General features: G+C 41.6%; 2 protein-coding genes across 3 annotated transcripts in view; one reads left to right on the top strand and one right to left on the bottom strand.

Moving 5' to 3' along the window:
* Positions 1-195: 195 nt before the first annotated feature.
* On the bottom strand, positions 196-25,793 carry ARL5B (ARF like GTPase 5B). 2 transcript variants are annotated; one of them, XM_075587527.1, is made up of 7 exons: positions 25,258-25,793; positions 24,525-24,911; positions 21,102-21,162; positions 20,788-20,935; positions 7,037-7,120; positions 5,123-5,274; positions 196-4,477 (listed from the first exon to the last, which is right to left on the bottom strand). In XM_075587527.1, exons 2-7 carry the CDS (start codon positions 24,895-24,897, stop codon positions 4,429-4,431), a joined length of 867 nt encoding a protein of 288 aa, XP_075443642.1. In that variant the 5' UTR covers positions 24,898-24,911; positions 25,258-25,793; the 3' UTR covers positions 196-4,428. The 2 variants fall into 2 exon arrangements, with proteins under 2 accessions (XP_075443642.1, XP_075443643.1); XM_075587528.1 differs by having other exon boundaries at positions 25,307-25,793.
* NSUN6 (NOP2/Sun RNA methyltransferase 6) overlaps positions 25,760-25,986 on the top strand; it is a 44,716-nt gene continuing 44,489 nt past the window's right edge. Inside the window, exon 1 of the mRNA XM_075587525.1 lies at positions 25,760-25,986. The gene's annotated coding sequence lies outside the window, so the exon portion shown is untranslated.

Below are 25,986 nucleotides of genomic sequence, written 5' to 3'. Positions count from 1 at the left end.
TTAGATCCTGGTATCTTTATTTTCTGGTAGCTAAAACATGTATACATTACTGATAAGAACTAATATTCATACAATTGAACCAATAGTTAAATAATGTTCCAAGTCACAAATCAGAAAGGGAAGATAATTCTACAATGACAAGCTTCATCTTGCTTCCATGGCTCATGTGAAATAAGGCTGAAAATAGTGAAAGTGTTCCTTTTTGTACTTTATTTTCTATTAATACTGTATATCAGAACGACATTTTGTTTTCTATTACACAAAACCATAGTAAGACACCGTTTCTTGCTCCGTAAAGCTGCACATTTCTGTGTGCAAGGAGAGACACTTTTTACATACTGTATTAAGTCAATTTGTGCCAAAATCGAAACTTTCAAGCTATATGGAGTTGTAAGTCACAGCCCGCTTTAGAACCAGCTTGCTATATATAACTTGAGAAAATAGTGCAGTGTTTATATTTGGTCATTTTACTATTAGTTATTTTAGCATTTATTTATATTTTCAATAATGGCACTTAATTTTTTAAAAGGAGTGAATCCCAAGCAGACAAGTCTTGTTCACCTTCTGCATCACGATCTGACCTAAAAAGGTCACAGCACGCAATCACTTCAAAAAGGTATTATACTGTATGGTATAAAAGATCATCTCAATGACTGCAGGAACTCTTCTGTGCACTAACCTGGTTTCAACTGTATTTTGCATTAAATCTCAGTTTATAATTTGAACAGGAGTGAATGTGACATTTTTATTACATGGAGGCGGCAAAACTGTAGCTAGCGTTCGAGGAATGGGAGCATACAGTACATACTATTAGAAGTGCAAATTATCCCGTTTGGATTGGCAGCAATGATTAAGATTTGAAACACAAACTTCTACATTAAATTGGCATATCTATAACCCATCAACTTGGTTTGAAGTTAATACAATATGGCTAATGTGTGAAGTTTAGATAACAACTGGTAGAACTAAAACCATTTTGAATAATGGGGAAAGTGCAAAGCCTTAAATCATATCTGTCACAAATACTCTTACATGAGCTCAATTGTGTATAATACTATGGTCACAAATAATTTAAATGTAAAAGAAAAATTATGGTTTGCATAACAAACAATTCCAAATTAAATTAACTTGTGGCACAAAAATGACATTATGTGCGCATAATGTTTTTTCTAACTAATGCAAGTTAATAATAACTTCCCATTACCAGTATAGCTTTTGTCTCGCTCGTTGAATTAAGCCACATCACAGGGAGATTTCTCTAGGCCAGGGGTGGTCAACTCCAGTCTTCAAGGGCCACTAACAGGTCAGGTATTAGGGATATCCCTGCTTCAGCATATCTGGCTCAGTCATTCTGACAGCTGTGTTGAAACAGGGATAGCCTTAAAACCTGACCTTTTGGTGGCCCTTGAGGACTGGAGTTGGCCACTCCTGCTCAAGGCAGACTATGGTTTCTTTGCTACACCAGCACTCTACGTGGTTTCTAAGGCTTGTTATATAGTAGGCGCTGGTGTGCGCGCCCGGCGTTGCACGTGGCGTGCGCGTTTAGTTGTTAGGGTGCAAGCGGTGATATATCGTGGTTAGGGGGCGTGACTGACATCACAGCGTTTGGCCGTGCTGTGATTGGTTTGTGGCACGGCAGCAGCGCGAAAATACAATTTTATTGTAATTTCCCTGGTCTGCCGCGCCACCACTCACGGTCGTGTGCGCGTCCCTAGTATAGAAACGTCTGGCTAACACAGCCAATTCAAACTGACGCGCGCACGCACTATATTACAGGCCTAATCTTTCTATGGCATTCAACTACATTATTTTATCTGCCTCCAAAAGAGTAACAGATACGGCACCTATCAATGTAATTATCTTAAGACTTGCATCTCCTTTATTTGTCTGAAACAAAATGTAAAACAAAAAGTAGTAACTTTTACAATTCAACAATACAGTATATCATGGAGAAAAAAAAAGACATTTGTTATTAACATAAATGGCCAACATAAAAAATAAGGCATATTACATTTAGCATAAATGGCTTACAAGACTTGTTCATGGAAGTCATGAAAAACCCAATTAAAATAATGCTGGTTATTTGATGAGTAAAACGGTATGGATTAAAAAACAAACTCCTTAAGAGTCAATATCAAGAAGGAATAACCTTCAACATATTTCAAGTTATTTTATCATATATTTTGCAAAGCACCTTTTTTCAAATATGATGTACTGATTATATTCTTTTTTTTCCCTACTAAAACATCCTAATATGGCTTTACCGCTGGCCAAAATCATAAGATGTACTCATTAGCTCTAAATTGTTGCTACAGGTTTTTGCTGGTGAGAATTTTTATGAAAACTCAAGTGTTATACGTTTAGCTTATTCAACTCGTCATTAGCATATGGAACATACAAAAGTTCCAAATTCCGTTGTATATCATGTAGTGAAATGTGTTCACATTACCTGATCATACATTTATATATATATATTCATTTATTATGGTGACAACTTCTATTCAATAAAGTCCGAAGCGGCAATTCAGGTCATCATCGTTCAAGGTAAAGGTCACTGAGTTTTCAGCTGCTAAAATCCCTAGCAGGCGCTACGAAGATATATTGAATTGTCCCGTTAATTTCGTAAATGTTAAACTGATCAAGTAATACATTTTATTTTTTTTAACCGGATTTATATTTGTTTCCTTATGCTCATGACATTTAATGGCTGCCATGTGTTTCTTACCTCTATAAAGTGTGTGTGAAATGTAAAATGATTGAATACTTTTACATATTTTAATGAAAACACATATAACACATTGAAGTAAAGCCCATACTTACTACACAGTGCCAAGTCTTAAATCATGTCGGAGATCAGTACTAAGGCTCTGAAGCCCTTCATAAAAATGGCCCTAAATCTTCGACTTGACCAGTTATATTTAACACATTTGTGGTTTTCGGCATTTCAAAGGATTTTTTCCCTGTAAGTTACCAAGCTGAAAGGCATTTATATAATTAAAATTATCTTGATTTCGATTTTAAAAAAATAAAAAATTCCCTCCATGCTTCCGAAGACCTCTAACAAATTTCCCTGGACCATTCTATGGCCAGATCCACAAAAGGGTGCCAAAGCTTTACTACACCTTTACTCTAATGCAAATGAATGGGAGTAAAGAAGTGCTAAAACTTAGCACCCTTTGTGGATCTGGGCCTAAGTAGGAAAGCCTAGTTAAGACACATGTGTTACACTGAAACTTTCATATATGAGGTTGCTGGTTTACAGAGAACATTTGCTTTATTTGACAAAATGGTGTATTGTCTGGAGTTTTTACCAAGAAATAAAATCTGTAAAAAAACAAAAAAAATGTAAAAAGCAAAACCCTTCCATCTGGCTTGAAAGGAGTCAAGCTGAACCATGGAGAATGAAGGAAGACACTGATATTGTACAGCTTTAACATTAAAAAAAAAAACTGTATGACGCTGTGGATGAATATTAATCTGTACTAAAGGCTAAAATGTTTCATACCCAGCATCCCAAACACTTAAAAAAGCCCGGAGACAACTAAAACATGAATAAACCCTGTTTGCATTACATATATACCTAGTGTCCCCATGCTGATAAAATCTAAATTGTACATACAACAAAACACAAATTATTGACCTGTGTCCCCCCCATGAAGAAAGCACATCCTTGCACAATGTTAGACTTGGGGGGAATAATATTTAAAAAAAATTAAAGTATAAAGTTTCAGTTTCATTAAGATCACCACACCAAATATCATGTGGCTTGTTCGCGGCAAGAATTTAAATTGCACTTCCAGGAATAGAAACCTCAAGTTTAAAAATAGGACGCTATACCATCATCCCTGTTACTGCCTTGTAAAAAAAAAAGCTACATGCAGAATTCTTTGAAAGCATCAAGTACAGTAGTAAAACTATGGAGTGTTTCAAAGATTTCCTTTTCCTTCTGTACAATGACATGCTTCATAATATTTTAAAATAATGTAAAAAAAGTTCAACTGTTCAAAAGAAAACATTTGGTTTTGCGTGTGGATGCTCAGTATCTTGCCCTCTCTCTCTGCGGAACCCATGGGACACAGCACAAACAAAAATTGACCTATTAAGTAAAGTAGGTTGAAAGCTCAGGTGAAATACGATCAATGTTAGGTAAGACTACATGTGTGTCAGAGTCTAAAATAATGGTGGTGTATGTATTATTTAGATGCTCTGGCTGTAAGGATGCAATCGAAGAAATACACTTGATGAGGTTATTTGCGGTAAATTCAAAAATATTACAAAGTTATTTTCCAGTAAAGCTACACTTGATTCAAGTGTGGCTTAGAGAGAGGTTGTTTTGTTATACATCAAGCACGGTGATGCTTTAATGTAAGGTACTTGAAATATTGTTCAAGTTCACAGAATAAATAGAAGTCCTTTGTGTGGAAAAGGTTATCTCACTCCAGTTCGGGAAGTCATCCACTCGAGGCCTTGGCATAATCTGAAACGGGAAATAGGTTGGCATCATTCCTTATCTAAAAAAGTAGAACTGTGAAAATGAGTAAAACGTAAAAATAGCATATTTCAGGTTACATTTCAGTTACAAAACTAAGATGTTCTATGCAATATGTAACCATTAAAAAGAAAAGTTCAAAAACCTGCAAAATTATACAAAAACCCCAATAGTTTAACAGCCAGGAAATACAGTTACCACTGTATTTAAGTAGGAAAGTGTTCTCCTTAACCGGATCCCACCCTGTCCATGTCAGAGAACCAGTACAGATTAGGGGAGGGGAGAGACGAGGCTCTGGCTGTGCAAACTCTTGTTGAATACGCAGCGGCATTAGGAAAGGCGGAGAAGCCAGATGAAAGCGAGCCCAGGTCTTTGCTCACCATCTTTATTCTCAAGTCATTTTTTAGTTACGTTTCTACTTAAGGGTGTAAGATTTTAGCACAGAAAGCAAACTTTAGATGCAACGTTGAACATGTCACGGCCACCAGTTCACTTTATGTATTAAATGGGCAAACCCTTCTAAATCCAGAATGGGAGGTCACAAACATAAGAGACACACACGTTATCTGAGATGAACTAGAAATGTACATAAAATAGAGCGACATATATACACACACAAAACTTTATACATACCCTTCTCCTGTCAGAGCACAACAGGACTGGATATGCCATGGATGATCTTTTATGGAGCTAAGGGTGAGGTATTTAGAAATATCAGCTGCTGTCATACACCCCTTCATGTCTTGCTTGTTTGCAAAGATGAGAACTGCTGCCTTCCGCAAGTCCTAAAAAGAGTTTGAGAAAAGTGCTGTATTTAATCACTATCCAACCATACACATAAAAAACAAACAAAATGTTCACAGCTTAAAAAAAAAAGAAAAACAAAAAAAGTTGTGGCCTGTATTCATACAATGTATTGAAGTTGCAATAAATGTAATGAGCTCCATGGTGATCTGCTCTTCAATTTATATTAATATATACACAAATGTAAGCTTAAAAGCATAATATCAATCACATAATTACGTAAAATTGTAGAATTTCAGTGAGGGCTTTTATAAAGTAGTTTTAAATAAAAAAAAAACACAAGGGCAGCTATAGCCTTTCAAGAAATTAGTGTATACCAATATTAAATCAATGTCTCCATTAAAAAAAAAAAAAAAAAAAAGAGAGAGAGAATATCACATTCAAGTATGATTCAAGGATGAAAAGGGAAAACTGGAATATGTATGGAAAAAATATGCAATAGAATAAAAAATATGGCCAGTTAAGTGTGACTGCAGTCTACAAGTTATTCCTCTATTACTGTACATTAAAGGGTTATACTGAAATATAAGCTCAGACCTTTTCTAGCGCTTTCACATGTGATATGTAACAGATGAGACCATTTAACAGCAAATAGGCTGAACTGCCGCTTTAAATAGTTGTTCCAATATCAGCACTTTCAGGTTTCCTTCAGCTTAGCCACCATGATAAACCTACTGTACGACATGGTCCGTACCAAAGAAGTTAATAATCTCCATCATAATGTAATGCAACATTTTTAGTTGCTTACCCAGTTCTCTTACCCTGCACTATTTACATTAATGGTGAAATAAAGGTCAAATACAACTACCATTGTTTGTTTGTAACCGGTTATGTGATCTCACATATTAATACTTATTTTTTGTGCGACTGCAAACTCCCTTTATGTTACTGCCCTAAATTGATGTCTTATTCTGCCGACAGAAATTTCTTTGTGTACCATTTAAATTACAGTAATTTTACATTTCCAGTGCTTGTTATTTCAGTGCCACAAAAGCCTCTTGTAATGCTGTAAAGTTAAATTATAGTGTATAGTTACTTGGGTCATTTTAAAAAGAACCATTGAAGGTGGTTTCTATTAAACATCTTTAGTACGCAATAAGCACAAGGCTTTCTCTGCATCCAAGGTTTTAAGAGGGATAAACAAGCTATTTGCAGAGAAATAAAAAGAACCTTTAATACCTCATACTGATCTTTGCTAATCTACAAAACATCTTATGCGCATACGTTGATTGTTTTTGTGGCAAAGATAAAAGTATGTATCTTCGTATCACTGCTGTATTGACAGCAAAGCAAACCCACTGGCTAAGATTTAATTACATCGATTATCAAGGTACTTTAAACATGAGTTTTGCATACCAGTCAGTTTTTTTCAAGGTAGCATCTGCCACCACATGGAGACATCAATGTCTAGACATGCTTTCTTACATCTCACAGTAAGCAAGATGTAAGGGCATCTTTAGTGTTCTTCTCCTGCCTCTCCAGCAATCAGGCCATCAGCAATGTATGAAAAGCTTTTCCAGCTCTCAGGTGGCAATTGGAGACATCATGCCTTAAAAGAGCCGTCTTATCTGGTGCTAAGATCAAATAATCATTCTCTAGGTTATCAAGGTCAGAAGAAACTAACTTGTGTGTGGTTAAATAGATTACTTTTAAAACAGATGACTCGACATGATCCAGCAGTATAGAAATGAGCTGTTCATTAAAGTGGATATGAAAAACCTATATGCCGCCGCCAGTACCAACCTCATGAGCGAGCATTCTGCAGAGTTCTTCTTTTGTGATAGATAGTCTCTCTCTGTCCGTGCTATCTACAACCAGGATAATAAACTGAGGAGACACAAGCAAGTTTAATGTTCAAATGATGCATTTAGACAATTCTACATTAATTTGTTCAAGGGCATATGGATATCAAAGTCATAAGCGAATGGAACATGTAAAAAGAAACCTTAAAATGTCCTGCTTGCAGAACACCAACACCACCTCAGTTAAGAAATAACTAATTAAAAAGTGTTTAGTTACAGGCCTGCACAACTCCAGTCCTCGAGGGCCGCAAACAGGCCAGGAATTCAGGATATCCCTACTTCAGCACAGCTGAGTATGACTAAACCACTAACTGAGCCAGCTGTACTGAAGTAGGGATATCTTGAAATCCTGGCCTGTTTGCGGCCCTCGAGGACTGGAGTTGTGCAGGCCTTGTTTAGTGCATAATCCAGAGCGAGTTTAGAGTCATGGTGTAATTTTACTATACATTTTCTTAACCTAAAAACAGATAATTTGTACTCTATTTGTATGTAATCTACATCTAAATAAATGCTACTTGACAAGAAAAGGGGGGGGGGGGTGGGATTTTATAATTCACCAGAATCAGACCATATGAAGAACCAAATGTTGCCCTTTGTTATGGAGCATGCAAAGCAAAAACATGGCTTTTCATCAGGTGAGCGATCATGTATCCTACGTACATTCTTAAATCTTGTTGATCTACGAAACATCATGTTCTTTGACACACACACACACACCTTATTGCAAATAGCGAAGACCATTTGATATTTTGTTTTTAAATCTCTATCTTGTACAGCTTAAGCATTTTGATCGTGTGCATCACATAGAACATTTTATTAGTTAGCATCTGCCACTGTAGATGTACTATGTAGCCAGGTCTCCTTGGGCTACTAATTCTCTGGCCCCTCTAGCACAGTAAGTCCCAGTAAAAATTGGGCAATGTTGGGGGCCAATGTTGCAGAGCCTGGCTATGCTGGTGTGTGTGTTACCTAATAAAAACGAGTGCGGTGGCGCAGCCATGACGTGAAGGGGCGGACCGCCCCACAGCGCAGCACTGCAGTCGCCCCTCAGCCCCATGGCGCACACACAGGCACCCTCACACAGGCACCCTCACACTCACACAGGCACACAAATACACACGGGGGGGGTGAATCGGAGGGGGATCAGAGCAGGAGGGGAATCGGAGGGGGATCAGAGCAGGAGGGGAATCGGAAGGGGGATAGGAGCAGAGGGGGAAATCGGAGCAGGGGGGTTGAGCGGAGCAGTGGGGAGAATCGGAAGGAGGGGTCGGATTGGCTGCCTTGTGTGTCACGGCACTCGTCGAAACCACAAGCTCCTTGTAGCTCCGGCTGGCTGACGCGTCACAGCACACAGTCAGCCACACCGGAAGGAGCCAGCGGGGACATCTAGACCGGAAGCAGACAGCTGGTGGACCGCGGCCGCGCGCGCTGCCGGTCGCAGCGGGACCAAAGCCTTAGTTCTGTGGTGCCCTCCCTATGAGGACGCAGTAGTAAGTCTCTCCTGGATAGGAGTGGGTTGAGGCCTTGCCCTGTTAGGGGGTAAGGTATGCTGAGGAGGGGTGCTCAGGGCCCCAAGCCCGGAGAACTGCCTTCAGGGACTGTAACATCTATGATGTACCCAATAAACTCCAGTTATACCCTCTTTGGTGTGATGTTTGGAGTGTGAGACCATAAGAAGAGTTGCCCATGAGGTTCATCCTGGCTGCATCAGGATCTTCCTGGGCTGGAGGCGCTGCGCTGACCGAAGAACAATTTCTGAGAGCCTGTCCTGATGCCTCCCTATACCACTGTGGAGATCTCAGGCCTTCTGTTCTACCTGAGCAAGTGTAGTTTTGATGAGCGCATACAAAAGAGAGTGAAACGTACAGTCTATACAAGTGACTACTTGCAATGTGATGGAAAGTAGGGGATACTAGGACACTGTGTGTACTCACACGGGCATGTACGAGTACATCCCAGATGTCAACATCCAGTGACTGAAAGAACCTGTGTTTAAAGACAACGCTGAGGGATTTTACTCACACATGCCTGTGTGATTACACAGTGTCCCCTACTTTCCATCACATTGCAAGTAGTCACTTGTATACACTGTACGTTTCTCTTTTGTATGCGCTCATCAAAACTACACTTGCACTCTTACCAAGGATCAGGGGACAATCCTTCTGATTAAGCAGCAGCAGTATCGGGGCCAGTATCATTTGTCTTATCTCCTATTATTTACTATCCTTAATTGAGCCCTATCCTATTTAAGGGATTATACCACATCCAGCTATTCTGAGGGAGCGCCATTGTTGCCCTTTCTTGCACTTCTGTTCTACCTAACAGGTATGCACCAGCACTAGAAGACACCGGTAGCTATATGATCTCACTTAGCCCGCGCTTACAGTGCCAGCGACGCGACCGATGACGTCCCCCGTCACCATTGCCACTAGCAAAAGTTATAATTTAACTTTCAGCAACATCACTGGCGACAGGGTCATTGATTGGTTTACAGACAGTCACATGTGGCAAGTCTGTCAAAAAAAAAAAAAAATCAAATTTACCCCGCTTCCAAATTTTGTTGCTCCGTCGCGCTTACTATAATTGTACCGTTTTGCAGTGATGTTGCAGGCACTGTAAGCGCAGCCTTAGGGTGGGGGGAAAAGGTGCTACATACGTATATCTTTATTTATATTGTGCCCATAGCTGTACTTAGAGCTTTACAAGAGAAACTATACAGTACAGGGAATTATTTTACTATAAGTCCAAAAACAAGGACAATAGGAAAGGAAAGAGCTTACAATCCAAGTGGTATGATGGGAAACTAACAGACAGCAGGTGAGAGGATAAGTGCAGTGGATTGCAGCCATTGGTAGGAGTGACAGTGGGTGGGGAATAGTAGCCATGAGTCTGGAAAACAAAATTAACCAACAGCATAGAAGAGACAGAAAGTAATTTCTACTAATATTAAATTCTGACACCTGAATATTTTAAATTAGTTTATAAGCATGGAAAACAGACTTGGAAGAAGTTTACTCTCTTTTGCGTCAAGTCGCTGTATGTTTAACATGAAGTTTGCATTGTCATAGAATCGCTCACTTACAGATAGAGGTGACCCATGGGCTTTGCATTTTTGTGTACTTTCACTTTAGGGGCTGACACTATAAAAAGACAAAATGGCAAATGTATCAATTTATGCCATTTGGGTGCCAACATTTAATCTCTGATCTTTCAACTTTTAAAAAGTTTGATCGTAACTGCAGCGAAGCCAGGTTTGCACATCTCTACTAGAGGGAACAAATGTGTTCTACTGCTACTTTGCAAAAAGTGCCATGAATCTGTTCTGTACTATGCACTTTGCGGTCACCCTCTAAAAATAAGGTTTCTAAGAAATTGCAGGTTAGGCACACCTCATATAATATATAATATTGGTAAGTTTTGTGGATGCACGTTTGGGTATAGTTAATAAACAAGTATAACACCCAGCTCAGCAACCGTGCGTGATGTTCATGGCGGAGTTGAGCAGGACAAAGAAATACAGCACCAGGCAGGTAAGTTCCAAAACATGTGTATTACACGTTTGGATTTCCTTAGGGTCTTAATGAAAATCTGCATGTTTCTACTTTCACATTTCTGTTTCACATTTTTAGAACAAATTTTTTTTTTTTTTTTTTTTTCAACTTTATTTTTATTGGTTTTTAGTGCATACAATCAATAGGTTACATGACGATGGTAATTATTCCAAGTATACACGTCCCTTGCGAGGACAAACTACATATGACGGACGTACGTTGGGGAGACCCACAGGACAAGACCTTGACAGACAAACCACAAATTATGGGAAAGTAGGGTGGGAGGGGAGGGGAAGGGGGGGGAGGGGACGGCGTAGACGAAACCCAGACTACTTGTCGAGCCGACGACCTGCGCCGGTTCTATTGTCAGCTCGCTCTAGAACTCCTCGTTTGGATCTCTGCGCTCTAACTGCTTTCTCCACTCAACCTTGTTCTGAATGGGGTAGAACCATCGCCCTGGGGGCGCCCTACTGTCCTTCCGTCCTGTGTAGCTCCCTGTCCATCATCCAAGGAGAACCCATTTCCGTCTATCAAAGCCATATGGTGGCCTCACTCATTCCCTGAATATCGGTCTGTGCCAACCACAATGACCAAACTTTTTCGAATTTATCGGCCGAGTCGTTAACTAAGCTCGTTAACTTCTCCATTCGGCAAATGAAGCAAATTCTGTTCCTAATTTTGTCTATAGAGGGAATCGCGTTCTGATTCCACAGTGCTGCGGTCTCGCACCGCATAGCGGTAGCAAAGTGTGCGATCAGCTTGTTGCCCGACCGAGAAACCTCGTTTGTAGGTTTACCTAATAGAAACAGCCACGGGTCCAGCCGGATTTTGAGCCCTAAAAAGATCCTCTGTAGCCAATCTCGGATCTGGGTCCAGATCGGCACTATTTTCGGGCAAGACCACAGCATGTGTACCAGATCTCCTAGTTCCCCGCACCGCCTGGGGCAGAGCGGGGACGATCCCTGTTTGAATTTGGCCAGTCTAACTGGTGTGAGGTACCACCGAAGTAATACCTTATACGAGTTCTCCTTCAATGTTGTACAGATGGAGCTAGTGGCCGCGGCTTTGAATACCTCGGCCCAGTCCTCGTCCTCTAAAATACCCTGGAGATCCTCTTCCCATTGCGTCATGAACCGGGGTTTAACTGTCCTGTCTCCGTCCGTATTCACCACCTCTCTGTATAGGGCAGAGATCAGTCCCCGTGTGCTTGTCCCTCTCGCACAGAGCTTCTCAAAATTCGTTAGCGGTGGTCTCACCGGGTGTGCGTTGTAGTATGCCCTGACCTGGAGGTATTTCATAAAATCCGTGTTAGGAATGTCTGTTTCTGACTGTAATTCTGCGAATGATTTGATCTTACCTTTAACCTCCAGGTCCTTCAGCCGTCTAACCCCCGCTCTACCCCAGCGCCGGAAGCCCCTGTCTGTCAGCCCCGGAGCAAAGTCTGGATTGCCATGTAAAGGTGCCATCAGAGTATGTTTGGAGGTTAACGAGCTGTTAACTTTGGCGGCCTCCCAGACCGAGAGTGAGTTGAGCACAGAGGTCAATGGAATGAGAACCTCCTTCACCCGTTTCCTCGGGTACCAGATCAGGTCCGTGAGTTCCAGCGGGGTGCACACCTCCCTCTCCAGTGCCACCCACCGCCGCAACTCAGGGTCCCCGTGCCATTGTGTAATTTGGCACAATTGTGCCGCTTTGTAGTAGGAAATAACACTCGGCACCGCTAGGCCACCAGCTTCCTTACCCTTCTGCATCGTCTTTACTCTAATCCGTGGTTTTCTACCGTTCCAAATAAATTGAGATATAGATTTTTGGAGCCCTGTAATATCCGCTCTTACCACGGGAATTGGGAGAGTTTGAAACAAGTATAGAATGCGGGGAAGGACGTTCATCTTGACGCTATAGATCCTCCCTAGCCAGGAAACACCATATGCCTTCCAGTCCTGCAGCTCTTTCTTTAGAGTCCTCAGCAGTTTGGGATAGTTAGCCGAATATAAGGAGCTTGTCTGTTTTGTGATCTGCACTCCTAGGTATTTCATGGAGGAAGGGCACCATCTGAACCCAAAATTGAGTTCTACTAGCTTCTCCATCTCTCTCGGCATGTTGAGGCTTAGGGCCTCTGATTTGGACTGATTTATTTTGAAGCCTGAGATCTGGGCGAACCGCTCTAGAAGCTCAAACAGGTTAGGTAGTGAGACGAGCGGTTTAGACAGGGTTAGGATGATGTCATCTGCATACAAAGCCACTTTATGCTCCTGGGAGTGGATTTGTATCCCAGAGATATCGGCGTTGTTCCGAATTTGCGCTGCTAGCGGCTCGATGCATAGGGCGAAGAGCAGGGGCGAAAGCGGGCACCCCTGTCTCGTGCCGCTTTTAATCGGGAAAAGATCAGACGGGTATCCTTGGTGGACCACCCTAGCTGTTGGGGCCCTGTACAAAGCCTTGACTGCCTGTTGGAATATGTCTCCGAACCCAAATGCTCCAAGCGTGGACTCCAGATATGGCCAGTCAATCCTGTCAAAAGCTTTTTCCGCATCTAGGCTTAGGGCCACACTTCGGATCCCCTTGGCTCCTATAAATTCTATGATATCAATGATCCTTCTGGTGTTATCGGCCGCTTGTCTATTTCTAATGAAGCCAACTTGATCCGGGTGAATAAGCCTCGGCAGGATGACATTTAATCTGTTGGCCAGCAATTTAGAGTAGATTTTAACATCTGTATTTATTAATGATATCGGCCTATAACTCTGGCAACTATTGGGATCTTTGTCCTCTTTATGGATTACTGAGATTGACGCCTGGAGCATCTGTCCCGGAAAGGGCTCTCCTGCTAGCACTCCATTGAATAACTGGAGCATATGCGGGGCCAAAACTCCGATAAATTTTTTGTAGTACAGGTTGGAGAACCCGTCCGGGCCCGGGGCTTTTGACGCTTTTAAGTTTTTTACTACCGCCTCTAATTCCTCCCTCGTAAAGTCGCTCTGTAGTGCCTCACTCTCTGCCCTGGTTAATTGTGGTAGGGCCGCGTCTGCCAGGAATTTCCGTAGCTTACTACTTGTTCTGGCATTGTGAACTAAATTTTTTTTTTTTTTTTTTTTTAAATAAACATTTATATTTTGAAAGCAGTAGCTGAATTCCAAGGCTCAAATATAAATAAATAAAAAAGTAAATGTGTGTACACATACACACAATACCTTTTTTGATATGCAGATGTGTATACTTTACAGATTTATTCTATGATATTTCCTCTTTTTAGATACAAGAGACTATTCTAAATATCAAAAAGGTGTATTTTTTTTATATTGTTGTATACATACTAATGGAAGCATGTTTGTACATATGACAATGTCTCATCGGGATTTTTAATATTTGGGCTATATACACGAAAAAAAGATGTGCATCTATATCTAGGTATATTGATGCATTGTTCATTTGGTAGACCTTAAAATACATTTTTCAAATAGTTTTTACAGAAGAGAGAAAATGTAACCAACATGCTGTAATTTTCTTTTCCTGAAACCATGGCAGTGGGCACTGTAGGGTTAAGCCCATCTCCAGCTCTGTAGGACAGGAAATTGAATTCTTGCAGGTAGTCCATAAAAGGCCCCTCCCACTACCTGCAGATAGTCTTTGGATTCTCCCATAGCTGAAAAATACAATAGGCATACATAGGGAGTGTAACTGTGTGTCCACTGATATGGTTCCAGGAAAAGAAAATGACGATAACTTGGTTAAATTTTCTCTTTTCCTGTTCACCATGGCAGTGGGCATCATAGGGACATACCGAAGCCATACTATTTAGGGAGGGAAAGAAAAAACAACAATGCCAATATCATTTAACACCTTTATTCCATCAAACACAGTAGTGCTTATCGGTCAAAGCTTGCGTCTGCGGAAGCCTGAATGTCCAGTCTATAATATTTCATAAACATGTTAAACGATGCCCACACGGCTGCCTTGCAGATTTGTGCAAGTGATGACTGTGCCTTAAATGCCCACGAAGTGGCTATGTCTCTTGTTGAATGTGCCTTTAAGGTTAAAGGCGGATTTTGTATTTTGCGTTCGTATGGCTCTCTTATACACGATACAATCCATTAAGATATTGTTGCTTTCGACGTCGTTTGCCCAGTCCTTGAAAGATAAACAGTCTATCCGACTTTCTAATGTCTTGTACCCGACTGATATAGGTTTTCAAGCACCTCACCACGTCGAGATTTATACAATATTTCTTCCTTATTTCCTGGTTTGGGGCAAAAATGAGGGAATTACAATTTCTTGATTGATATGAAATCGAGATATCACCTTTGGTAAAAATGGTACACTGGTCGCATCACTGCTTTATCCTGGTGGATGACCAGGAACGGTTCTTCATGAGAGGGGTTGGAACTCTCACTCTCCTTGTTGATGTAATGGCTATAAAGAATGTAATTTTCCATGGCACCAACTTCAAATATATTTGCTCTATATGTTCAAAAGGGTGCCTTCTGAGGGCATCCAGTACCAGTGATAGATCCCATGCTGGAACTCTATTCCTGATTTTCGGTCTTAACTTTTTGACTTGTAGAAAAACGAATAATGAGTATTTCAGCTGCTAGATTTATTTATTTATTGCTTCCCTAGCAGTGCTGACAATGCAGAAACGTGCACTTTTAATGAACTGAGGCTGAATCCTATTTCAAAACCCTCTTGCAGAAACTCTACCACGGTTACGGTAGTTGGTGGAAAAAAAAAAAAAAAACACTTGTTTTTGTTTTACACACCAGTCCCTGAAACATAGCCAAATTCTGGATGTATTTATTATTATCTATTATTGTTATCTTTCCAATGTTATATGGAGTGCCTGGTGTTTAACACGTGTATATATCCTTATGGATACATATATTTAGTTATGTGATAATCTCCCCCTGGTTACATGCATAAACATCTCTGATGGTTTATTTCCTGGTCCATGTTACATGGATCTTTTATTGTCTTCTTGTTTTTTTGTTTAATAAAGTTTTTCTATTCAATGTATGTTATTTCAGCCAACTTCATTGCCCTACACGGATGACGCTTCGCTGACGCGACTCACTTCCGGGTCGCGCAGTGATGACGTCACTACGGGCCGATTTTGGAGCGAAATTTCGGTATTAAAAGTATGTCTGTATTAGTGTTCCCGTTTGGGATGGGAAGGGAGCGATCAGGTCAGGAACACATCATGTGAATAAAAAACATAAAAACAATAATTGTGCAGTATGTTAGTGCAGTGAAGACTGGATGCAAATCTTGGCTCTTAAAGATTTCCTACTTACAGCAAAGCTAAAAATATAGCGCAGTGGTCTGACTCAGTCAGGAAGTGTGGAGATGATAGACAATTCTCTTGTTATATAGTGGCCCAGATAGATTCTCATATAAAGCAACTGGTTCAGCAGTGTTGGTACTCCAATCCCAATGCAGTTCATGCAATGAAAAGGCAAAAACAGCCCAATGGTCTAGGTTGCAAAACAAATGGTTTATCTCTGGTAAAGAAATAGGAGATGTACTCACAATAAGTACAAATGAATTGTACACATATTGGTTTCTTTCGGCAAAACAATGTTCATTCAGGCAGTAGAACTTATCAGGATCCTCCTGTATCCCCAGCCTCGCCGCCGGCGGTGGCGTCTGACGTCACTTCCGACTCGCGGGTGACCGCATCCGGTGGAACTGGATGGCGACGCGCTGGGAGAGGGTCTGTATTGGAACTCTGGCGTCCGGCGTCTTCTTCTATAAGCAGCTGCAGCAACTATGTCGGCTCTACGCGTTAATCTTTATGCTCCTGAGGAAGCTGTATGTTCAACAGCGAAACGCGTAGAGCTGACATAGTTGCTGCAGCTGCTTATAGAAGAAGACGCCGGACGCCAGAGTTCCAATACAGACCCTCTCCCAGCGCGTCGCCATCCAGTTCCACCGGATGCGGTCACCCGCGAGTCGGAAGTGACGTCAGACGCCACCGCCGGCGGCGAGGCTGGGGATACAAGAGGATCCTGATAAGTTCTACTGCCTGAATGAACATTGTTTTGCCGAAAGAAACCAATATGTGTACAATTCATTTGTACTTATTGTGAGTACATCTCCTATTTCTTTACCAGAGATAAACCATTTGTTTTGCAACCTAGACCATTGGGCTGTTTTTGCCTTTTCATTGCATGAACTGCATTGGGATTGGAGTACCAACACTGCTGAACCAGTTGCTTTATATGAGAATCTATCTGGGCCACTATATAACAAGAGAATTGTCTATCATCTCCACACTTCCTGACTGAGTCAGACCACTGCGCTATATTTTTAGCTTTGCTGTAAGTAGGAAATCTTTAAGAGCCAAGATTTGCATCCAGTCTTCACTGCACTAACATACTGCACAATTATTGTTTTTATGTTTTTTATTCACATGATGTGTTCCTGACCTGATCGCTCCCTTCCCATCCCAAACCAAGACTGTTTCTGTAGGAAATCTCTGCATATTTCCTGGAAAGGTTGAGAAGTATCTTTTTGGGTAACATCTCATGGTTTATTTTGTTTAAACAATTGTTTTGATATTTATGGAATTTGTGGCGCCTATTCAAATCATTTGAGTACACTGTATTAGTGTTCCCTACACCTTGAGAAAGTCCTGCGGGATGAAACGGGTTGGTGCGTTTTCCTACTCCATTGCCCTGCTGATTTAATAAATCAAGATTTGATTTTCACTTGGAGTTGCCCATACTTATTTCCTTCATCCTGGGTGTGGGTAGCTGTGCTCCTCTACTTCTATACATGCAAATACGGTAGTTGAACTGATAATGTGTTTCGTCAATCATGCCAGTGTAGTCACATTAACATGGACACTCCTATAGTGACTACATCATATGAAGTAGAGCAAAGAAATTCTACTTCATCACAAAGAATGAAGCATGCAGTGGAAATATTATAGCTTAATGAAACAAATTCCATGGATTCCTCATAACAATAAGGCTGCTAGGTCAGCATCAGACTTGCAAGCCAGGAGAAAGCCACAGCACTGTCATGATCTAGTGGCTGAAACCCAAGGAGCCATCATGCTTTTTTTTTTTTTGAGACTGCAAAAAAAAAAAAAAAAAAGAGAGAAGGAATTGATGGTGGTTTCCAGAGCTCACAAATCCCTCTTGGTGACCTCGAGGAGATAACGATCAGTGGTACAGCAGCAATCCCACCTGGGTTGTTGTTGTTTTTCTCTTTAAACCTTACCTGAACTAGAGGGTCTTCCGATGCTGTTTTGAAACACAACATAAACCACAAATAAGGGAGGGGGGGGGGGTTATAAACATGGTCACCAAACAAGAGCAGAGCCCAGTGGCCATTGCGTTTCTTCCTTGCTCGCTGGACCTTCACTGTCCATGGGTTTGCTGCTGCGGAGCCAGGGGGTCTGCGAATGCCAAGGGACCATAAAGGAATTACGGGGTACACACCAGTTTAGGAAGGAAAGCTTCAAGCCGTTTAAAAATTTTTTTATTGTGCTTTAGTTTGACTGTCATTTTCACGTTGAATCTTCAATTACTTGTCTGAAAATATCTCCACGTAGAGATCTATCCTCAGATTAAACAGCGGTAAGTCTTGCAACACAAACTACTGTGGCATCGACACTGAAAGAATATTTTTAGAAAACCCACGTGAAGCAGAACATCTCTCTGGGCTCCCATTAATACATCTACATCAATATATCTCAAAAAGTTCAGATTCTTTTAAAAAAAGCAAATTCTTTTTAAAGCAGGTATCAAGAGGTCCTGCAAGCATGGTCCCCAGGTGTTGATATTAGCTTCCTTTAATGGATATCAATTCTGTCCTCCACTATACTCTACGTGAACTTCGTTACTGGTTTTTCACTGAAAAGCAGGTTGCAAACCAAAAGCCATTTGGTTGCGATACAGAAAGTGTAAAAACTCCTCCGCTGTACCAAAAAATGAAATTAAAAAAAAATATATAAAAATGTTTTGTTCTGTGGCTCTGTAGATATCGTCTAACATTTTGTATACAGGTCATCTGGCAGTGTCCATTACTTTTGCAACAGAAAGGTAAGCGTATGTCAATTGTAAACTTTGTGCTAGAGGTGTCTGTTTTGCTACTATGGCAACCAATAACATTGTCCTATAGACAAAGGAACCAGATGATGAGCTGCTAGAAGTGATCAGCTTGAATGGCTGAATGCCATTCATTATCTGTTAGTGTTTTCACGTCACCTGATGACAATTGGAAATGTCAATAAACGCATTTCAAATGACTGCAAGACATGCAATGCTACAGTTTAAAGCAGCAAGCAATGCTTTTTTTTTATCCTTTCCTGGAAGCAGGGGGTCTTGGGAAATGAATCCCATTAATTCAGCTCTGGGGAACTCCGTAGTAGGTGCCGATAGCCACTCTGCTCAGTTACCAGAGTTCATGTTATGGCGACGTTCCAAAGCTCCTGCGGGCCAATAGGAAGCCATCATCAGGTTCGGCTTCCTATCTTCCCGTGTGACGCGGAAGCTTTAAACTTTAAAGCTCAGCCAGAGTGGCTAGCAGCACCTACTACGAAGATAAGTATCTCCGGAAGCAGGGTGTCCCCGGAGCTGAAATTAATGTGGTTCAGCCCCAGAGACCCCCTGCTTCAATCCCGGGTGGGAAGAAAAGAAAAAAAAAGTGCTTGGATTTCTCTTTTAAATATACGAAAAATAAAAAAGTGCAGGTATTTGTAATCATGGGGGGAAAAAAAACCCTTCCCCCAAAATGCAATTATGCATTAAGCGATACAACAATGGCTATATATGTTGAAGCTTGTTACTGGACACCTTTAGAACAACAAAAATCATAGCCCTATGTTTGAAAAATATATTTAGTACTTATGTTATATTTAATGCCGCAAGTAGGGAGCTTAATCAACCATGCAAACAGTGCTGCCAGATGCTTCCCTGTTGACCAAGAAGAACTATGTATGCTACCACCCCAAGGTCACCTGTGTGTGCTTCATATCAGCTCCTGAACAAGAGTATGTGTGTGTGTGTATGTGTATGTGTATGTGTATGTGTGTGTGTGTGTGTGTGTGTGTGTGTGTGTGTATGTGTGTGTGTGTGTGTGTGTGTGTGTGTGTGTGTGTGTGTGTGTGTGTGTGTGTGTGTGTGTGTGTGTGTGTGTGTGTGTGTGTGTGTGTGTGTGTGTGTGTGTGTGTGTGTGTGTGTGTATGTGTATGTGTATGTGTATGTGTATGTGTATGTGTATGTGTATGTGTATATGTATATATATATATATATATATATATATATATATATATATATATATATATATATATATGTGTGTGTGATGGCACCACTCCAAATGTCACCTGCGTTTGCTTCTCATCAACTATGACCTTAGGGAGGAGGATTTAAAAAAAAATATATCTCTTCAAAAATAAGAATATTTGAAGGTAAATAGAAGGTAGTGCTCATTGCTTTAAGCAGCTTTCAATGTGTGTGGTATAGGAGTGAATCATGGAAAAACAAACAGAAACTAGCAAGCACACAAATGATCAACTGAAGGGGGGGGGAAGAAAAAACACTACAAGATAAGATATATATGCAACTAGCTGATATACCTGGCGTTGCCCGGGATTTAATTTTCCCGCTCCCCCTCTGTCTCCGCTCCCCTTACCCGTTCACAGCTCCATCACCCCCCCATTCCCAGCTCCGCCCCCCCCCCTTAAGCTCCATTCCCCCCCTTCACAGTACCACACATCACTGCCTCCCCTGCACCTCACATCACTCACACCCCACCCCCCCGCACCCCACATCACTCTCCCCCCTCTGCAGCTCTCATGACTCTCCCCCCCTGCAGCCCTCATATCACTCTCTCCCGTCCCCGGCACTCCCCCCCTCCCCCCCCGGTCCTCGTCCTCGTCTCCCCCGGCACTCATTGCCCCTCCCCGCCCTCGTTCCCCTCCCCCCCCAGCGGTCCCCGCTGAGGGGAGATAGTAAGGGGCCCGCGGGGTGGTGAGGAGAAGCGTCCAGGCGCTTGTTAACAAACGCAGGGATTCACTACCTTCCTGCATTAACTACCATTGAGTTGAACTGCAGCAAACGCAGGATCGTGGAGGTAATACAGTTTAGTAAATACTCCTATATTCCTACGGTAGTTTGTAAAGGATGAAGGTGCATACCTCTGTGTTGGAATAGTAGGTGTTCCATGATGATCGCAATGATTCTTGTCCTCCAATGTCCCACATCAGGAAATGAGTATTCTTAACAACTATTTCTTCTACATTGCTTCCTATTGTTGGAGATGTATGGACTACTTCATTCATTAAACTGTTAAATAAAAATATAAAGTCAGTAAAATGTAAGCTATTTATCTTTGGGGGAAGAAGTACAGGACAAAAAAAAACTCCTTTTATAACAGTAAGAATGATGTGACCAACATCTGGGCTGTGAGAGGAATACCAGCCAGGGGAAAAACAAACAAACAAATACTTACAACTGATAAAGTAGGGTGGTTTTTCCTGCGTTGTCGAGTCCCACTATGATCACCTTGTGCTCTGAAAATAAGTAAAATACCACACGTTCTCATAATGAAGTCAAAGCTATTTGTTTCAGATAATTATCATAGTTATGCAATGGGAGAGGCCCCAGCACTAAACAGTGAACATTTTACTAAACCTGTGCCCAGCATATCCCGATAACAGCACAGACTGATAAAGTTATTCAACAATTAACACAGCACCTACCCCATTTTTGGTGAAATCTGTAACAAAGACAAACTAACACAATGTTTACCACCTACAACAAAATTGAAACCATTGCATACTAGAGTCTATTTTCCCAGGCTAAAAAAAAATGGCAAATGCAGGTTAGCCACTTTGGATGTGTAGTTTAGTAGCTGATCAGCATATCAGGAGTGACCATGCACTGAAGGAGATAACGTCTGAACACCTGGGACACAGCGAATGCGAAATATTAAAAAAGTCTTTCCGGTTGCCAACAGATATTATATTGTATGTGGTCAAGTACTTACTATGAAATACTTGCTCATGCAACTTTAGTTTTTATATTACACTAAAAAATGTAATCTGTAAATTATTGGCCATTAATACCTTGTACGGGCCCTATAAATACTGACATTTTGTGACAATCTCATGAAATATTTTCTTTTATTTCTGAAGCATGTCACGGCATGCTATTTCAATGCAGCGTCAGCACAGAAGCCCTTATTAAAAAGAACACACATCAGCACTTAAAGTACTAGTGTAAAAACACCACAAAATGTACATTAAGGCATTTTTTTCTTCTGCGGCGAGTAGATCCTGAACCCTACACCGGGGTAACCTAGCTTTGGGACAACCACTATTTAAGAATCGTTTTGTTTTTGTAAAAAAAAAAAAAAAAAGGGACATTGCGGCTTTATTATGGGTTGCATAGTTCATTCAGAACATACAGTCCCACTAAGCAGTTATATGCTATAAAAGACACCTTCAATTGCCATAAGGTGTGATGGTATACCAGAGCTTTTAGTACATATGACCAATCATCCATACAGCCTTCAGGGGTTAAAGACTAATATATGACAATACAGTACTGCAGCAATTCAAAGCTGCACTCATCAGAGCTTACTAATACAAGTTTGATATAGGACAAAGCATAATAAAAAGTTTCAGAGTTTGATCATCAAAATCTAAAAAGAAAATATATATGTGGAAAGCAAGCATATTAACCACGGGTTTGTATGAAAGGAAAGACATTAAAAAAAATGTCTTTTTTTTGTGTGAGTGCTACGTAACCGTCAGAGGGCAGGACTTGCAAATATATCCCCTGGGACAGCATCACACGATGCCGTCAACAGAAGAGAATTATTTACAACAACTATACGTTAACATTGGTAATTTCCTCAATGGCTGTGAAGAACCATTATAGTGTGACTCACATCAAGAAACAATGTATCACAGTAACCATGGCAGTTATTTTTTATTGTACGGTGCGCATGTATCCGAGAGGCTGAATACTAGTGACCAGCAATGATAAAGAGCTCTGGTTTATACCGAAGGCTGATGATAGAAGGAACACAGGGCACAACGGATTTAGAATATCCAAACTCATTTATTGATCCGTTGTGCCCCTGTGTTCCTTCTATCATCTACCCAGGACTGATTACAGGCTTTCGTACAAGCACTGGAGCACCGGTAACTGTATCATTTTTTGTTTATTTTGAGGTGTGCAGCATTTCTCTTATTTGTCTGGACTACTATACCAAAGGCTGCCAGTTAAATCATTTATTGGATGGTAAAAGGTGTATTCTAGCAGCTGACACACAAGTTGCATCCCCCCTCAAGTAATCTTGACCCCTGTAAGCAAAGCGGTCAGAGGGGTGTCTGTACTAAACAACGTCTGCTCTTAACACTTATGGGGGTTATGTGAGGCCAACTGGTCAGGTGTTTACTGAAGAACCCCCTGGAAAGTGACCAACAAAAAAAAAATAATTGATGCGAGCATATGACAAGGCCACAAGAAGCACGAAAGAACAGGGTTAGTGACGGGCAAACACCTACCCTCCAAAAACCAGGGCAAGATTATGTGACAAGGGAGAAGACAGGATGAATTGTTACGAAGGCTAAAATTAAATACACATAAAAGTATAAATGTAACTGGCAAGAATAAGTATAACGGATAAAAGTAAAGCGGATGCTGCATATTGTAATCACGCATACCGCGAAGGAGCAGAAAGCATAATACAGTGGTATTGCTGCCATGTTAAGAGTGAATTTGCTTGCCAGCTGACAAATCATAGCGGTACCAGGGAGAGTTCAACGTAAGGTCATTCAAGGCAAAGAGATTTCATTAAATGCTTGTTTTGTTTGCTTTTCAATACTTGCATAATAAACAAAAATGCCATACACAATACTTTTCCCAGTCTTATGTCTATAACACAGGGCTGGACAACTCCAGTCCTCAAGGGCCACCAACAGGTCAGATTTTCAAGATATCCCTGCTTCAGCACAGGTGGCTCAATCAGAGGCTCAGTCAACGACTGAAGCAGGGATATCCTGAAAACCTGACCTGTTCGTGGCCCTTGAGGACAGGAGTTGCCCACCCCTGCCATAAAGCATTGTAATGTCATTATCATACAACATGATGGCTATCCGTTACAGACAGAACAGAATATGTGCCTCCCATTTAGGTTTATTTCAGTGCACGCACACAAATTAAAAACTATTAAAAAAAATGTTTTCACAAATAGCTACCATTGCTAATTGTGCTGAGGGTGCAGAATACTGAGCTGAGTATTTTGAATCCACCATATCCCCCATACAAACATCATCAGTTGTACAGGGAAGGTCAGTGTGACTTACATGACCTAAATGAATGCGTTTTTAGGGTGACAATGTGACAGGTGTGACTTAGTCTGTAGCCTTGCAGGGGAATAAAGCTGGTAGTGCACAGCAAGCACATCCCCGTCGGAGTCAACTAGAGAAGTATGGCATGCAGGGGAGCAATTGCGGCAATGGATGGGAGTGAATGCAATCCCGAGGTAGATGCAGCCCCCTTTGGTGGCAGGGAGAAGCTGCCTGGGAGTGAAGGGGCATGATGCTATTGTACTGGATAGGAGGTGTGCAGTTAAAGTAGATACTGGGTGAAAGGAGACAGGAATAGGCTGCACATCTCATATTGGATAAGAGATCAAAAGGTTACAGCCACCCTGATAGAGAGGAGAGTATAACCAACATAGAGGAGGGGTGGCAAAGCCAGTCTGGCCCTGAGGATGATACATTCCTCGGGAAAACAGTAAAAGGGGGGCATCTGAAAGTGAGGGTTTGGCGGGTAAGGGACAAACACTGGCAGCTTTATGGGCTGCCCATGCAGCAGCGCCGTGGAGGAGCTTGCGCTGCCTTTGTTCCTCAGCACTTGCCTTGGTTGCAGAAGAAGTTCCACAGCTTGGCAAAGATGAGGCCCATGTCCGCGGGCGGACACGTTGCACTTGCGGGAAGCGTCCGTTTCTCGTTCCCCAGCCACTGGGTGAGGCTCCGTCTGCTCTCCGGGTCAGGTCTCCATCCAGGCGCGCGGAGCCTCGGGGGACTGTTTGCAGAGAGCCGCAACAGCAGAACAGCTGGATCCACCACAGCGATCTGGCTGCGCGCGCAACTGGCGGGTGGGCGGAGTTTGCATACGCATCTTACGTCTGGAACGTTACCCCGGCGAGTGCCCTTACGTGCCTGTGACGCGGAAAGCCATGTCATTGTCTGCCCCTCTTCACAATCTTGAGTTGAAAAGTCACATAACATGTTTGCGCTGACTCCTATGTATGATAAAGAGGCAACATTTGAAAGTATCAATGGTCTATGTTGACAAACGAAAGAAGTGTGACAAAGGTTTACAAATACTATGTTGGCTTTCTAAATGCAACACTTGCCAGGATTTCCCTTATAATTGATCTACTTTGGTCTTACATGCGGCTGCACTTGTAAATAGAAACCTGTACAAAGCAAGTGTCAGTGTTAAAAAAAACACGATGCAATGTTTAATAAAATAAATATATATATAGATATATATATAGTTTGCTGTGGAGGATTGCTGTCACTTTTTTCCCCCACCATAACTGTTTTTGGATACAAGCTAAAGTATCAACAATTGGAAATACATACTTTATATCAACTTTTTTGTTATTTGGTTTAATTCTGTGTTCACCATTACTTTGCGTTTCTCTCCAGAGATGTTGCTAATACTTCCATCCGCAGGTGGACATTAATTGCCCTATTATATGACATTGACGTCGTGTGTTGTCTGATGTTTCACATATTCTCGCTGCCAGGGTTCAAGGACGCAAATGAGTGAACCATTGAGGGTTCTTCACCAACATAATGTAAGCGAGTGACGCATTTCTCAGTAAGCGGGACATTACTCCGACTTCTATGAACAACCTAGGGACGCTGACGTAATGACACGCCATTAAACAGGCGCTGCTCGGCGGCCATGTTTCATTTGGGTAAAACCGCCTTTATCTGCGGCGTGGACAGAAATCCGTTTTCTGTGGTGAGAGTGTGGAGGCTACGTGTGTAACACGTCAGTATTGTAAACATGAGCGGACACTTAAATACCATTCCCACCGTGCCCACCCACTCCCTCATCAGCTTTAACGTCCAGGAGCTGTGGATATTGAGGGAACTGTGCGTTTGGGTTCCCCAGGTAGTGGAGGTAATTCGGCATGTTGCCCAAATCAAATATGGCTACCAAGTGTTTGAGTGACGTGTTGGTCCCCCTCGCGTTAGCTAAGTGAGTCTGGCACGTGATTTGATGACACGTCCTTCGGGAGGTGGGGTCTCTTGCTGAAGATCTGGTCGCTGCCGTGACGAGTTTTGTGCCTCCATACTCAG

This window comes from Ascaphus truei, chromosome 2, assembly GCF_040206685.1.
Source record: "Ascaphus truei isolate aAscTru1 chromosome 2, aAscTru1.hap1, whole genome shotgun sequence".
Taxonomy (NCBI): Eukaryota; Metazoa; Chordata; class Amphibia; order Anura; family Ascaphidae; genus Ascaphus; species Ascaphus truei.
Note: the sequence above shows the minus strand (reverse complement) of the source record. Positions and strands in the feature narration are given on the sequence as shown.

Bases quoted from the DNA above. Each gene is read 5' to 3' on its own strand.
- ARL5B (XM_075587527.1), bottom strand. From the start codon at position 24,897: ATGTTATGTGACTTTTCAACTCAAGATTGTGAAGAGGGGCAGACAATG. The intron at 7,121-20,787 runs GTATGCACCTTC...GTGTCTCCTCAG, and splicing joins CCTACTATTCCAACACAGAG to TTTATTATCCTGGTTGTAGA. The intron at 5,275-7,036 runs GTTGGTACTGGC...AACTCTTTTTAG, and splicing joins GCAGAATGCTCGCTCATGAG to GACTTGCGGAAGGCAGCAGT.